This window comes from Dendrobium catenatum, unplaced genomic scaffold (genome assembly GCF_001605985.2).
Source record: "Dendrobium catenatum unplaced genomic scaffold, ASM160598v2 fragScaff_scaffold_853, whole genome shotgun sequence".
Classification (NCBI taxonomy): Eukaryota; Viridiplantae; Streptophyta; class Magnoliopsida; order Asparagales; family Orchidaceae; genus Dendrobium; species Dendrobium catenatum.
This window is the reverse complement of record NW_021319315.1, coordinates 10,853,328-10,869,520: the sequence shown is the minus strand read 5'-3', so window position 1 is coordinate 10,869,520 and position 16,193 is coordinate 10,853,328. Positions and strand designations below refer to the sequence as shown.

At 36.4% G+C, this 16,193-nt stretch overlaps 1 protein-coding gene across 1 annotated transcript in view; it reads right to left on the bottom strand.

Moving 5' to 3' along the window:
* Positions 1 to 7,357: 7,357 nt before the first annotated feature.
* LOC110113101 overlaps positions 7,358 to 16,193 on the bottom strand; it is a 12,193-nt gene continuing 3,357 nt past the window's right edge. Inside the window, exon 2 of the mRNA XM_020845526.1 lies at positions 7,358 to 7,522. Within this exon, the coding sequence (XP_020701185.1) occupies positions 7,358 to 7,522 (165 nt within the window). The remainder of the gene's footprint in view (positions 7,523 to 16,193) is intronic.

Sequence of the window (16,193 nt, the reverse complement as noted above, 5' to 3'; positions counted from 1 at the left end):
TAATCCAGTTGATATGATCCTTATTTGATGATATCTACCACTGTAATCCAGTTTGATATGATCCTTATTTCATGATAGGGGAAGTATTATAGGAACTATATCTTTCGAAATACGTACTCTAGAGAAGAAGAGGGAGTCACGGGAAATAGCTTCTTTATTCATCATGAATTTTTTTTTATAGGATTACATCAGTATTAATGTATTATACTATAAAAAATAACAACATTGATAACTCAGTCATTCCCACTGATTTATAACAGATTAACTGCTGCTGTCCACATCATCGTTGCTTGGAATGGAAGCTTGATAAGGCAGTTTTGAATGACGAAGCTCAACATGGGATTGCGTGGACAGCAGTTAGTTTATCTGCAGGAACTCTTGTTAGTCTCGATCGAGTGAACTGCCAATGTTATTCTAAATTAATTTTCTTAAAGTTTTAATACTGATTTAATCCTGTAAAATTTACCCATGATCAATAGAAAGGCTATTTCTTCTTCGGAGGATTGTCTTTACGTTTCTTGAAAAAAAGTAAAGTTCTGAGCTGATTAGAATGACAATTCCCTTATTCTTAGAATTTAAATGGACTAAGATGGCTATGTAAAGTCTTTCTTTTTAGAATTATAGGTCAATAAAATTTGTCTTGCAGAGAACTTATAGCATTTGGCTAAAAAAAAAGGAATATGTACATGAATATTTTTGTATCGAACCGGCCCTGATCGAACCCGATTGGACTCGATCACACTCGCTCAATTCGATCGATCGTTGTCGAAGGGAAATCGACCCAAATCAAACCCTGATTTAATTAAATTATATTAATTTAAATTTAATTAAAATCAAATCAATCTAAATCGAACCCCGTCGAGCATCGTCGATTCAAATTCGATGCAATTCAACGTCAATTCAAGCCTAATTTTGTAAAATTAACTTGATCGGACCCAATCGGACCCAAACCGACCCAAATCGGTTTGAGTCGGGTCCAATTTGGGCTCAATTTCAGCCCCAATTGACTTATTTGGGCTAAATCAAGTTTCCAAATCAGATTTTTCAATCAAGGGCTGAGATTTCACGTAAAATCCCACCCAATTTCACATGAAACCCTTTGTTTCGCGCAAAGGAGAAGCGGGATTGGGTATTTTGGGTGGCACACGTGCTGCTTATGCTCTCCAAGAGCATGGAAAGGAGAGGGAGAGCCATCGGCTCTCCTATTTGGTTCGTTCGTCCCAGACGAAGCAAGAGGAGGGCGAGAGCGGGAGAAGGGGGGTGCAGATGTTCTCTAGTGTGGTTCGTCTGTCCCAGGTGAAGCAAGAGAGCGAGAGTAGAAGAAGGGAGGCGGAGCGGAGGCCCTCTTGCATGCGGCCCTACCTAGCTGTCGACCTTATCCTGAGATCGAACCAGTCCAGCCGGAGGGAAGAAGAGGGCCAACCGAACCAGCATGTGTTCCCTTACTGTTGTTTTCTTCTCTCATGGACCAAAAGAGGGAAATATCTCTATGTTTTCCTCTATTCCTCCAAGTAGAAGAGCATAGACTTGCTCTTTTCCTTCTCTTGAGCAAAAGGGGAAGTGTAGGAGTATATTGGAGGCACCCGGAAGCCTTTTGTTTGTTGTAGAGACTTCTTCTCCTCCATCCTTTGACTCCGGCAAACTTTGGACAGCAAAGTCAACATCTTAAGCGCTCCAAATAGCCAAGGCAACATTCGAGGGCATCTTGACAGCAAACACAAAGTTCCCCCTCTTTCATTCAGCATAAATACCAACATTGGCTAGGTGTCGGTAGTGAAAACTGCTATTTGGAGTATTCTTGGATGGCAAAATCCACTTCCGGGAACGGTTGGAAGTTTCCAAACAGCAATATAAGCCTTCAAAACCTCCCAAACAATGGTTTGGATGCTTGAGAGCGGCTTGGACAGCGGTCTCCTTCCTCGGGAACATCTTGGACAGTAACGACGACATCCAAAACGGCTTGTACAGTGGTCTCCTTCCTCGAGAACGTCTTAGATAGCAGCTTGGAGTCTTCAAAGGAGCTTGGAGAGCACTTGGAGCTTGGATTGGAGTGCTTGGACAACCTGGATGAGGTAAAATCCTAAAACTTAGTGAGACCTAGGGTCCCTCAAAGCCATGGTTGTGTGGTTGACGTCCCCAAGCCTTAAGTCCTTTAGAAATTAATTTTTTGTGTCCCCAAAATCCCATGCTAGCTGTCCTCCTCGCAAAACGGTGAAAGTTTGGTGACTTTCACTTGTTTACTATCTTGTGAGACTCAAAGGGGCCGGATTGGTATCCAACACCCTCCAAATGCATGAAATAGCAACATGTTGCTTTCCAATGCCTTCACCTAAAACTAAACCATAGGATAGGTGATTACATTTGATTCAAAATCGAATGTCGAGGTGTAGAAATCTTTTCTAAATGTGACATAAGTTGCTTGACCTCTATATTTATATGTTATGACAAAATTAACACATGCATGTATAAGGTTTGCATTGCCATGCTACTTGTGATCTTCTCTAAATTTATTAAATGTTCAAATGTGTGTTTCAAATATTTTTTTTGAAGTAGTGTGGTCTTTCATGAACATTCATTGTAAATCCTTAAGAAAACACAAGGTTCCCACTCTTCCATTCAGCATAAATACCAACATCGGCTAGGTGTCGGCAATGAAAACTGTTGTTTGGAGCATTCTTGGACGGCGAAATCCACTTCACGGAGTTGTTGGAAGTTTCCAAACAGCAAGAGAAGCCTTCGAAACCTCCCAAACAATGGTTTGGTATGCAATGCCCTCCAAATGCATGAAATAGCATCATGTTGCTTTCCAATGCAAAACAGTGAAAGTTTGTTTATGCATTGGAAATCAACATGATGCTATTTCATGCATTTGGAGGGAATTGGATACCAATCCAACGCCCTTATGCATATCCAAAGTTTCTAAAGGACCTAAGGCTTGGGGATGTCAACCACACAACCATGGTCTTAGGGGACCCTAGGTCTTACTAAGTTTTAAGATTTTACTTCACACGGGCTGTCCAAGCGCTCTAATCCAAGCTCCAAGTGTTGTCCAAGCTCCTTTGAAGACTCCAAGCTGTTATCCAAGACGTTCTCGAGGAAGGAGATTGCTGTCCAAGCCATTTCGGATGTCGCCTCTGCTGTCCAAGAGGTTCCCCTGGAAGGAGACAGCTATCCAAGCCGCTCCCAAGCCTCCAAACCATTGTTTGGGAGGTTTTGAAGGCTTCTCTTGAAAGACTATTTCTTTAACTTTTGGAACTTTTGCAAGTTAAGGGATAAATCCTTGGCTTTGTAGTTGTTACATATTAGCAAATTTTGAAGGCATTATCATTGTGAATTTACATAATCTATAGTTTTGCATATTCATTTAAGGATCTGAGCTCATAGCTTTATGTCGACCCAATCTAAAATATTCATTGTTTTATTGGAAAAACTTCAATGAATCTTTACTATAAAACTTTAAAATGCCTAGTCTTGCACGAGGAGTTTCAGCAATTCTTTACTATAAAACTTAAAAAATGCCATGTGTTAAAGGCGGAATTTCGACACATCTTTACTATACAATTTAAAAAATGCTTGCAAGAGGAATTTATGTGATGTTTTAGAAATACATTCTTGCTTCACAAGAGAGTTTCTATAACATATGAGTATAGTTTTTATAATAATCTTGAAATGCATTCTCGTTTTGCAAGAAAAGTTTTAGAGAATTATCATATATTATTTATAATAATTTTAGAAATGCTTTATTACTTTTAAGAGTGTTTTTAGTGGATTTTCATGTAATCTAGAAACACATTCTTGCTTCATAAGTGAGTTTTTAGGGAATTCGGGTGGACTTTTTATATGATAACCTGTAAATGCATTCTTGTCCGACATGAGATTTTCCAAAGAATTGGCATGTAACTTTTCAATAAATATAAGGATGACATTTTCTTAAACAAGTGAGCTTTTGAATACAATATTTGTCATCATTCCTTTCATGTAAAATACTTGTATATATATCATTTATTGATTGGTGACATAGGATTTTGACCGTTTAGATCGATAGGTTAATAAGCTCTACTTTGATACATCTTCTCAATGATATAAGGACCTTTCCAATTTTGTTCAAACTTATTGCCAATTTTGTGGTGGGGAAGGATTGACCTTCATTAGGACTAACTTCCCTTCCTGAAATGTTCAAGGATGTACCAAATGATTAAATGATCTAGACATCTTTGCTCCATATATCTCAAGATTTTGCTGGGCTTGTTGTTGGAGTTCATCAAGTGCATGGAGCCTTTCCATTCGTAGCTTAACATTATGATCTTGAGTGAGGTCACACTGAATATAATTACTCGAAATGATGATAACTCAACTTCTAATGGCAATACTGCTTCATCTCCGAACTCAAAAGCATAACGAGTGGCTTTTGTTGGCGTCTTGTAGGTAGTACAATAAGTCCATACAATTTCTATCATCTTTATATGCTATGTTGTTTTATTCTTTGTGAGGGTCTTCTTAAGTTGCCTTATTAGTGTTTAATTAAAATATTTTGCCATGCCATTTACCCTTGAATTGTAGATTGATGAATATCGCCAATCAATTTCATGTTGATCAACAAATTTATATATCTTTGTGCTTTAAAGGCTAGGCCATTATCATAGATAAGGTGGTGTTGCACATCAAATATGTAGACAATATTGTAAGTGAAGAAATTAATCGCATTCTCAATGGTAATTTCTTTGAATTGAGCTGCATCAACCCACTTAAAAAAAAGTAGTCAGTCACTATTAGTAGGAAGTAGTGTCCTATTTATGATGGTGGGTCGATTGGGCTAACAATATATGTACCCCAACATTCAAATAACCAAGATGCGATTTTGTGTAGTGGATTTGATGGTTGATATAGAGTAATATCGTGAACTTGAAATTCGTGGTACTTCCTAGCATGTTCGGCACACCTTTCACCATCGATGGCTAGTAATAGCTAATTCTTTCGATCATAATAACTATTTTGGGGCATGATTGATGTGCACCATAGAGCTCTTCATGAACTTCAAATATAACCTTTCACCATCAGCTGTTCCTAAATATCACAATCACATTTGATCAAAGAACCTTTGGTATAGAGTGTTGTTCACGAACAAATACCGCAATACCCTTTTCCCAATTTATGTGACTAATGATTTATCTATTGGAAGTTTTCTCTCTCTGAAGTAAGTGATGAAATGTTACCTCCAATTATCTCGCTCTTTAACCCCTTGGGATTCTAGTCGTGATTCTGAGAATTTGTTTGACTTTCTCTCAATATATTAGAATTTTTTCTATTAATTTTATGAATTAACTTGTGGTGGAGGTTGAGATCAACCGGAGTTGTATCCCGTTGGCTTGAGTTCAATAACCACTCTACTTATGGGGTTTGCAAGAAGGCTAGTTATAGCACTCGACGAGTGTGGACTCCAACTGACACGTACTCATCGTTCATACTCGCCATCTCCTTTATTAGCATTGTCAGAGAATCTACTTTACTATTTAAAATTCGAGAGGTTCAGGTCATGAATATTTAAAACTTTCTTGTGATAATGAAATAAGTCTGGTTTGCTAATTTTGTAGAAATCTAATACTTGATTTATTATAAGATAATAATCACAAAAATTATGGAGATTTTGGACCATTATTGAAATGTCAATTTTGAGACCCACTATAAAGGCTTTGTATTCTCCAAAATCAGGTTCAAGTGTGGATAAAGAATTGAAGATAAAACAGTAGCAGCTAAAACGTAAGGTCTACCATATGTCTGACCATGCTTAAGTGCATTGCGAACTCTCCATATTTGCTAAACAACTCTAACAAATCATCCGACCCATTACTGGATTCTACTTTACTAGCCACTTAAGCTGACCCGTGAGTTCCTCAAAGGATTAAAAAGCTGGAATGATATAGCTCCATCTGTTTTAGCAGAGAAATAACCTCCTGCAACTGTTTACATTTAATTGAAATATGCGCAATTGTTTCTTCTTCCCCACAATTTCAAGGAGACAGATGTCTATGTAGGGGTGTAAACGAGTCGAGTCGAGTTTTAGTACTATCGAGTTTAGCGCATTAGTTAGAAAGCGTGCTTGAACTCGAGTCGAGCTCAAACTCGAGCTCGTCCCATTAAAATCAAGCTCGAGCCTGCTCGCGAGCCGCTCGATTCCGTGCTAGATTTCACATATGTATGGTTTTCCATTTCTTCCGCCCCATTTCTCATTTTCCCGCCTATGTTCACCTGTATTTTTAAATTAGGAGCAAGTGTCACTTGGAACGAGGCAATAAGTATTATGAGCCCACTATTAATGAGCAGCATGATGTATTTAGTAACATATACTATAATACATTTTATATATTATTTTAATTAAAGCACATGTGTCTGTTCCAACTCCCAAGCACCCGTATCCGTCCCGATACCCAAGCAGTAGAATGCATGCATTAACATATATTAGAATAAATATTATATATTATTTTAATTAAATAAGTAATTAACGAGCTGGCTCGTGCGCTCACGAGCCGAGCCTCATCATGCTCGAACTCGAGCTCGTTTATTGAACGAGCTCGAGATTGAGCTCGAGCTCGACTCGTGAACTAGATAAATTCGGCTCACGAGCTCATAAATGAGTCGAGCTCGAGCTAGCTCACGAGCTGGCTCGGCTCACTTACACCCCTAGCCTACTGAGCAGCCATCAATTAGTTGGGAGAGCATTTTGAACAATCTCCACCAAAAGAACTACTCTCTAGGATGTAGTTTAAGCTAACAGAGCCAACTATACAACATAGGATTGTTCGAAAGCCATATATGTAATGGTCTTGCCAATCTGCCAATGCATAAGCTCAGGACTGTCAGAATTAGTAGTATAATAATCCTAATCGACCGAATTCTTTCCATAAGTTTAGTCTAAAAGACCTCCTGAAGTTCTGGGACTATCCACTGAAATTCCTCATCTATAAATTCAGCAACTTGAGTGTTTACAAGTCTACAGTTATCAAAGAAAGATGGCCATCTCGGCAGTGGTCCATCCATCCAGAGTCAACACAATCATTTAAAAGATCAATTTTCGCACCATTATTAATCTTCCATCTAACAATATGTGAAAGGGACTGAGTACCTTCAATTAGAATTTTCCATATAGCAGAAGTACCACAAACAATAACATCATCCCAGATATCATTTTCATTTTTTGACCGTAGTACACGATTCAAGAGAGTATTATGCTTCATAAAGAAATCCCATGCTAGTTTAGCCCTCAGTGGTCCTTGCCATTTAGTGGGTGAGTGAAATCCCTTGGGAATAATAGAGCGAGTCATTAAGTACATCGGAAGTGTTCAAAAAACAAAGATCTAATCTAAGTCGCACGATAAATGCTGGTGTCCCCAAGCACTAACTTTTTTCTTGCTCTTCTGACGAGCTTCCCAAAATCCGGTGTAATCAATTTATGCAAAGCAATTTGCACCCCCACGTATTCAACTTCCACCACACGATGAAAATCCAGCACTTTAGCCACACTTCTCTGTTTTCAACCAATACAAGCTTTACTGAAAAGGGTAGCAGCTCTTAAAAATTATCTGTCCAGTCAGAGCAGCAGCTCTTCTGACGAGCTTCCCAAAGATCTAATCTGTTCATTGATATGCTGTCCAGTCAAAGAGCAGCAGCTCTTAAAAATTATCTTAATTTTATTTGCCAATTATTTTGATGCTTCAACAAACACTAATATGTCATCCGCTGAAGTCTTTTATTTATGGATGAATTGTCAGATAAAAATATGCATTATTTAGGACTCATATCAACATATATTATTATATTGTCACGCCATTCGGTTTGAAGAATGCTGGAGGTATATATTAAAGGGCCATAGTTCATATTTTTTTATGACTTTCTATCAGAAAATATAGTGCTATGTTGATGTTCTTGTTATAAAGAGCAGACACCAAAAATATCACCTTAATAATTTGAGAGATGTAGTTGAAAGATCAAGAAAATTTGATCTCAAGATGAACCCACTCAAGAGTGTTTTCTAAGTTTCTTATGGAAAGTTTAAAGCCCCATTTGGGTCAAAATATGGGTTATTATAGGAATTTCCTAGGGTATGTGGTACACCATCGAGGGATTAAGATCAATACTATCAAAATCAAGTCTATTATGGAAATGCCACCACTAAAAAGGCTTCGCTAGCTTCTCTTCTTGTAAGGGTAGCTTGCATTTATCTGATGATTTATCTCAAATTTATCTAAAAGGGTGTCAACCATTTGTAAAGTTGTTGAAATAGGATGTTTGTTTTAAGTGGGATGACGAATGCCAAGAAGCTTTTGACATTATCAAGAGACACTTGTTAAGCACGCCTATATTTACAACACTAATCCCGATGAAGCCTCTTATCATGTACAAAATGACATTGGAACAGTCCCCCGTAGCATGTTGGCACAGTATAATAAAATGGGAAAGGAGCATGCTCTTTATTATATCAATTGAAGGATGATCAGAGTAGAAGTGTGTTACTTCCCGATCAGGAAGCACTAATTTTTATTATATCCTTACTCATAAGATCACACTAATATCGAATATCAATATGTTGAAGTTCTTGATGATAATATCAGCGTTGATATATCATTTAGTCAGATGGGCAGTGATACTCTTACGATTTGATATTACATATGCTCTAAAAAATATAGTGAAAGGATAAATTTTACCATATTTTTTTGTTGTGCATCCTATTTCCGCAAATTCTTGATTAATGATAATCTTCCCGATGAGCAAATTCTAATCATCTAGGAGAAGGAAAAGCTAAAGATTTGTAAGATTACTTTGATGGAGCTTCATCAATCAAACCTGTAATATCTCCAAATCTTTCAAAATCTCAATCCAGTATCCATCTCATATTCATAATGACCGACGAGGTATAATGAAATATTCATTTAGTAGATGGGGTTGAACTGGTGTGTATAAAAAATTTTAATCTTTTGCGAAAGTATTTATAAATAAAACTTTATGGAAGTCCAATCATGATCTTCTCTTTTGTATGCTAGATTTCACTCTATCTTTTATATTTTCTTTTAACTAAAATATTAGATTAAATCAATAACCAACACATAATTATAATTTGCATTAACATAATCAGTAACATTTGTGATCATCAAAATCCTAGTGTGTGCACCAAGCTCATGGAGTTCAACACACGGATTTAGCATTCACGAGCTTCAGATAGCATATAAATTTTTTTGGACCTTTCTTAGTGTCCTTTGGTAGATAATGGGCTCACCCAAAATCAAACATTAGGTCTATCGTTGGCCAAATCCTAAATCCACTTAATGCCCAAAGTAGCCATTTGACTTGAGACTTGAGTTCAAAGACTCTTAGCCCCATCTTGAGTCCAACTCCTTCATACGTTTCTATAGTGTATGCATAAGTTTTTCTTTCATTATCTTGTGAAGGTATTCATTGTTTGGATCTTCGTCGAATGCATTATGGGCAATCAGAACAACATCCTCCACCTCTAGTACATTGTTCAAAACATTGCCAAATGCAAAGATGTTCTAGTGATTTAGCTTACTCTGTAGTTTCTATAGAGGGTTGACAAATTATATTTAGGGATGTCTCAGTTTTTTTCTTCCATCAATCCCAAATCAGCGTGTGGTCCAAAATTGTTGAAACCTAAAGGGTCTTTGTTTTTGCTTGTGAGCTGTAGAAATAAAATAGTAATGGGACATGATCTTCAGTCATGTGTTTGATGTTGGTGCTAAACAGTAGTGTTAAGAAACTAAACTTACCAGTATAAATTGATTAGACATCTATCCAACCTGGATTGGATACAAGCTTGCTCTTATTTTTTTACACCAAGTTACTTGCATATATAAGGCATTGAGGTTACATTGATAAAAGACTAAAAGGTGATTTAACTCCCCCTAAATTCACTCCTAAAGTTCCTGAGCAACTCATGTTGCCATTGACCTAAAGATAACTAAGGTTGGTCATCCACATATCTAACTATGGAAAGAACAATAGTGCTCGCACAACATAAAAGAGGGAGATGTTGAGATCTGGGCTTAGTTGGACATGTGCTGCCATTCTGGTCCAGCTCTAGATCTTGAACATAGTGCCATGTTGCCCACCTATTTTCATGAAATTACGTAGACAAGAAAGATCATATCCTAGCCAGAAAAAGGAAGGATTTTTCTTTGTGATAAATGATGATAAGATGGAAGAAAGATAAAGGTAGAACATGCGCTTTATTGCCATCAAAGAAAAATCTTTATACTAAGGTTGATTATTCCACATGAAATTGAATGCATGTTATCAAAAGGTGGAGAAATGTTATTGATCACATAGGTTGGGTACTAGAAGTTGTTGATCATATCATTTGGGCAAATCATGGATTCCTTAGTAAATTTTATAGTACAACTACCTCAAAGTTTCTTTTGTTGTTCCGATCGATGAAGGCTTTATGGAAGGAGAGCTACACTTGGATTCATTTTGCTATTTTAGGTCCTAAAGCACATGCTTCAATATTATCTTGATTTGTATTCACTCTTATGTATTTTGAATCTTTAGAGATACCCTTAGAGCTTTGGGTCTTGATTTTTGAAATAATGAAGAAGGATGAAAGAAAGAAAGATGATATTATGAATGTATATCTTCAAAACATGAGCAAGGCTACCTAGTAATAAAAATAAATATCTTAATTTTTTATAATGATAAAGAAAAGGCAACATGCTTGTCAATTATGACACATGGGTCCACCCATGAAGGGGATAACACTGTGGAATAAAATAAGGGACATCTCATAGGACATCTAGACTTAATAGTCCTGACTTATTTGAAGATCATACAATGCACATATAAAAGATAACACTTCTCTTGAAATGTACACAATCTCTAAGAATGAGCTCCCTTGGGGAATAATAAGTTTATCATGGGGAGACAAGAACTCCACTGAGGAATAAATGAGGTCCATTGAAGAATAAGTCAAACTCTCATGTAAGAGTGAGGCACATATGGAGAAAACTCATATGTGAGCATGTCTTTGAATTATTGAAGAAATGTCAAACTCGCATGACATGTATCACGTGGTAGAGGGTAAATCATATTGGTCATGGGTTATCTAAGACAAGTGAAAATTTTCAAATAATTAAAGAAAGCAACATCATAACTCAGGAATGCATCAAGGGATAATGAGAATTGAAATAAGACATAAGAACTTATAAAGGTGCCAAATGTTGCTTGAAATGGAAGAATCTACTAGAATGACTAAGATGAATGATATCAAATGAGGCTTCAAAAGGACTAGCCTAAAAGAAAAAAAAAATTGAATAAGGTAGTGATGAGTACATATCATATGATTCTAAAGGAGAAATGATTGATTCATCCACTCTTCTCAGTAGGTCTACTCATGGTGGACACTTCCAAGGAAAAACATAATACTGATGGTGAAACTCAATAACAAAGGCTCCAATGAGGGAATGTAAGAGCTCCATTAAAGAATATTATTATGACATAAAAACTTATGCTCTTAAAGTGTAATGTTGGGTTCCTTCTATGCTAGTGGCAACCAAATTCACATTTAGTTGAAGCTCTCTTCTTTTTTAGAAAAAATCCTAAAATCAACCTATTTTGAAACCCTAATTTGACCTAAAAATTTTGAAAATTTCATATCAATTATAGAAAAATTATAAAAAATTGCAAGAAATTGCATTATACTCCTAATAGACCTTAAAACCTAAGAAAAACAATTTTAAGCCTCAAATACACACCTAATTAAACACTTGAGTTCCTTAATGATAATCCCCAGTTCAATTTGATAAAAATAATTAAAACTTTAATATAATTCTAATTGACTACAAATTAGGTGAAATTGAGTGTGGGCCATCCCTCAAAATCTAATCAGATTTGTAGACCATTTGACCAACCTAATGCAAAGTACAATTTGATATAATATACTTTATAGGCATAATATATATGTAACGGCACTAATCACCTTAATTATAAAATGCAAAAAATTTGAATAATAGTTTAATTAATTCACCTAATTAATAAAATTAAATTAATTTGCTTTCACTAATCATAATAATAAGATTTAGATCATGTGTTAAAGAGAAGACATTTAACTTTATACTATTGGCTTTAATAGGATAATTAGCCCTAGTTTAAATCACAAATAATATTGAACTACATAATACATTTATAAATAATAAATTACTGATTAATTCAATAAGCCTTAATTAGATTTATACTTCCAGAAGTTTAGGATATTTTTGTCCATGGGTTCGTGGCACTATGAACTCATGAATTGATATATTCTTGAAAACACAAATCCTATTAAATTTAATTAAATGATAATGATAAAAGATTTAACATATCTTAATTTAAAGTTAACAAAAAATCTTCCTTAGACTTATTAGTGGCATCTAACACTTAGCAAATGAAACGTCTAAGCCTAATTGTGGGCTTCGAAAATTCGTCCCCAGCCTCCGCCCGCATACTGTTTGTTTTACTTTTTCCTCGGATGAGATTTTTAACGGAATAAGTTTCGGGGTAAATTTTGGAACGCAGATGAGTTTGTAGATAAGACACTACCCAAGATTTCACCCTCATTTTGCGAGGACTTTATGATTTGAGTTCTGGTTTCCTATAGGCGCAAGTCCCTATAGTTAATTACCCCTCCCAATAATGAGAGAGAACTTTCGATTAAGGCTAGTCGTCAATCATATACGTAGAGATACGTGTTATCTGGCTTATAGTAGTAGCATAGGTTTAGATTTGAGAATTGGGTTTGAATATATGATATTTAAAAAAGAAAATTTCACCATCTTATACTTAAAACGGATGGTGGGGGAATGGATGATGAACCCGATCAAGATCTCATGGTTCCATCATCCCAGGCCATTGTGGTCCCTGGTCGACTTAGTCATAGGAGGTAGTCTACAAGGTACCCTTGGATGAAGCAACCCATAGCTGCCGACAAGGATCCTCGGGGTGAATGTTTGTCTAAAGGGACAAATTTAAATCTACCTTAGCTAATAGAGGGCTTTGTGCCCTATCGATTATATCCAATTGATTCAAATATCAAGGATTTGATGCCAATAAGAAACGTATTGGCTTTGGCCATAACTGATATTTCGTGATGTCATTTAGTGGCAAAACCACTCGGTTCAGAGGGCCCCGGGTCACAACCGTTTTTCCTGCGGTGCCATTTAACAGCAAAATCGACAGTCAGAGGACACGCATCACATCCTTAATGGCAGGAAACTATTTAAGAATGGATGTTAGTGATATTTTTGGCTGAAGTAAACTTTAATTTGTCCATCCTGACAAACTGTTACGGAGGGTGGATAGATTTTGCTTTGAGTAGTTGATGATTTGATTTCATTTTAAATATCCTTAGATTTGAATGACTTTAAGATTTTGGATTTTGGGTGTTTGAATGGCATTTGAAAGTATTTGTGAACCCCTCCGGTTGAGATTTTCGTTCAACACGGCCATTATCGGGGTGTTTGGGGTCATTTTCATTTGATTGAACTTTGTCGACCCCATCAACTTGCCAATAAGGGATCGTGTTTTATAGGCTTTGTGCCCTTATTTGTGATTTTTCTTTGTCAAAGGCCTTGAAGGCCTGATATGAATGTATTAAATAAATATTTCAGTCAACTTTATGACCGCATATTTATTTGATGGTTCGAACCATGTCTACTCATATTTACCTACTTAGGAGAATCGGGTTTCGTAGGCTTTGTGCCGTTGTTAGTGAATTCTCTTGATTATAGGCGTTGATGACCTAATATGAATGTATTAAAATAAATATACCGATCGTCATCGCTGTATGTTTACTTAATAGTTTAACACTGTCGACTCCTATTGATTCACATAGAAGGATCGGGTTCGAACTTGAATTCACTTATTAACCCGCGTAGCATCCCTAGACGTCATGTGTGTACCAATAACACGCTTGTCGGGGCCAATGCGGGTTTTGTGATTGCAGTTACCCTTTGTGTACCTATGTGTATACAAATTATAGTGCATGTGCAGGGGTATTTTTGAAATGCTTCTAAATGCTTTCTGTCCGCTTGTATGATTGTTGCGGATCCGGTAGCGTGGCGTAACAACTTTTAAATTGAGTTGTTCGCTGCTTTACACAGGTAGACTATCGTGCACTAATTATTGCTTTCTATAGATTGACTGTTGTGCACTAACGAATCTCTTGCTTTCACTCGTATGATCTTGTATTTGCCGAATGCCTTATGTATTTGCCTGTAGACAATACCTCGCATAGATGAGAGGCTTCCTACGACCGTTCATAGGTATTTGAATTTACTACATATCATTTGCTCTTTCTTGAAGTGAATTGGACTGTGGTATTTGCTGGCCATTGAATGGTGATTGAATTTTGGGGTGTCGTAGCATCCACTACTTGTCGTTGATTAGCACTTATAGGCTTGTTACAAATTTCTGGTTGTCGTCGACAAGCGTTAGCACCTTTTATATGCTACACTAAATGTATGTCCTTGCTGGCAATAGTATTTGTTGAGGGTTTTCAAGTCGTTCTTTGCAACCAAGTTATGCTCTCTGCTATAGCTATATCATTCATCATTTGCAGGCAATCATGCTTGCATGATTGATTTGGATGCTACACACCAGTCATTATCATTTGTAGGTGACTTATGAAGTTTTAAAGGCTCCACATGCTTCCTTGTATATATGTGTTGCATGCATCACTAATCTCCTTATGCATAATAATTATTGAATGATTGTATTTGTTTATCTGCTCTTTCATTATTATTTGCGAGAGGGAGCATTGCTTCTAATGTTATGAATGAGCCATTATGATCCAATGGCTTCCTCCCAAAACTATGATTTTGATATAAAATCATATTCTTCATGCTCTTCTTGCTGCTTGTAATCAAATTGTACTTGTAAGTTTCTTTGCGATAAACTTGAGATCAAATTCATCAATCCCTTCTCTTCAGTTGAAATAATTGATACAGTCTGATCATTACTGCTCACATAGGTTTCATCACACTTGTAATGAATTTTCATATGAGTCTTTGCTTGCTTAGATGGGATTCTGATGGACCACCTTCTTTAATTAGCATTTGCGTTCTAATTGGAATGATAACTCTGCTGGGACATTGATTATTTTTCAAATCAAATTCTTTATAATTCCTCTTTTGATATTCATTTGAATACATGTTAGACCAAATACCGGTTCATCACATGATATTTTGATCTTGTTTCATGAAATTTGTTTAAATTAGCTCCTTTATGATTCATTGAAGTTCTTGCAGTTTCGTTAAGTTCAAGTCCGAGTGCACATGTCCAAGTGCTCAAATTCACAGATCCTTATATTCACCCGGTTTGAGTTCAAAGCCCCTTATGGTCCAACTCAAATTCTTGTTTGAGTTCAAATGATCGAATTATGTCCAAATTCAACTCAAGTTTCAGTCCAATTTCATTGCCACTTGTTACAAGTCTAAACTTATGTTCGATTTTATTCTTTTGTGTTCAAACCGGTCCGAGTACAATCATATTTTCACCTGAAATTTTGGTAGCCTCCAGGCGTCTCCCCCGTTTAGGGGAAAACTACGAAAAATTAGGCCTCCCGCCATGCTAGAGAAAATTGTGTACAGTAGGTGCCCTCGTACGAGGATATCGCGGCTATGAAATCTTTGTCCCTAACACCCCAGAGAAAAGCGTGTATGGGTCTTCAGTACCTATTGTAAAAGAGAAGCAGTTTTTCCCCGCAAGTGGGTACTTATGAATATCTCGGTCTCGCCGTAGGTGCCACATCGGGTTTCCATCCCACCATGCTAGAGAAAAGTGTGTATAGGCGGTTTGCCGGCTCGACACGAACGTCGAGAATAGGATTTTGGAGCCGAGGGGTCGCTCACCTACCTTTTCGTAGGTGTTGCGCTGGGTTACCTTCCCACCACGCTAGAAAAAAGTGTGTATGGGAGGTTTACCGACCCAACACACATGCCGAGGTAAGAGAAGCATTTTTTTATTATTAACTTTAATTAATTATAATTAATAATAATTAATTAATTAAAAAGATATGGATGATTAATTATAATTAAGTAATTAATTATAACTATTTACCATTATTAGTAGTTAATTATAATTAAAATAATTTAGTTTGATTAATTTAAATTAATTTTAATTAATAATATTTAATTAAAATGAAAAATAATTAGTTA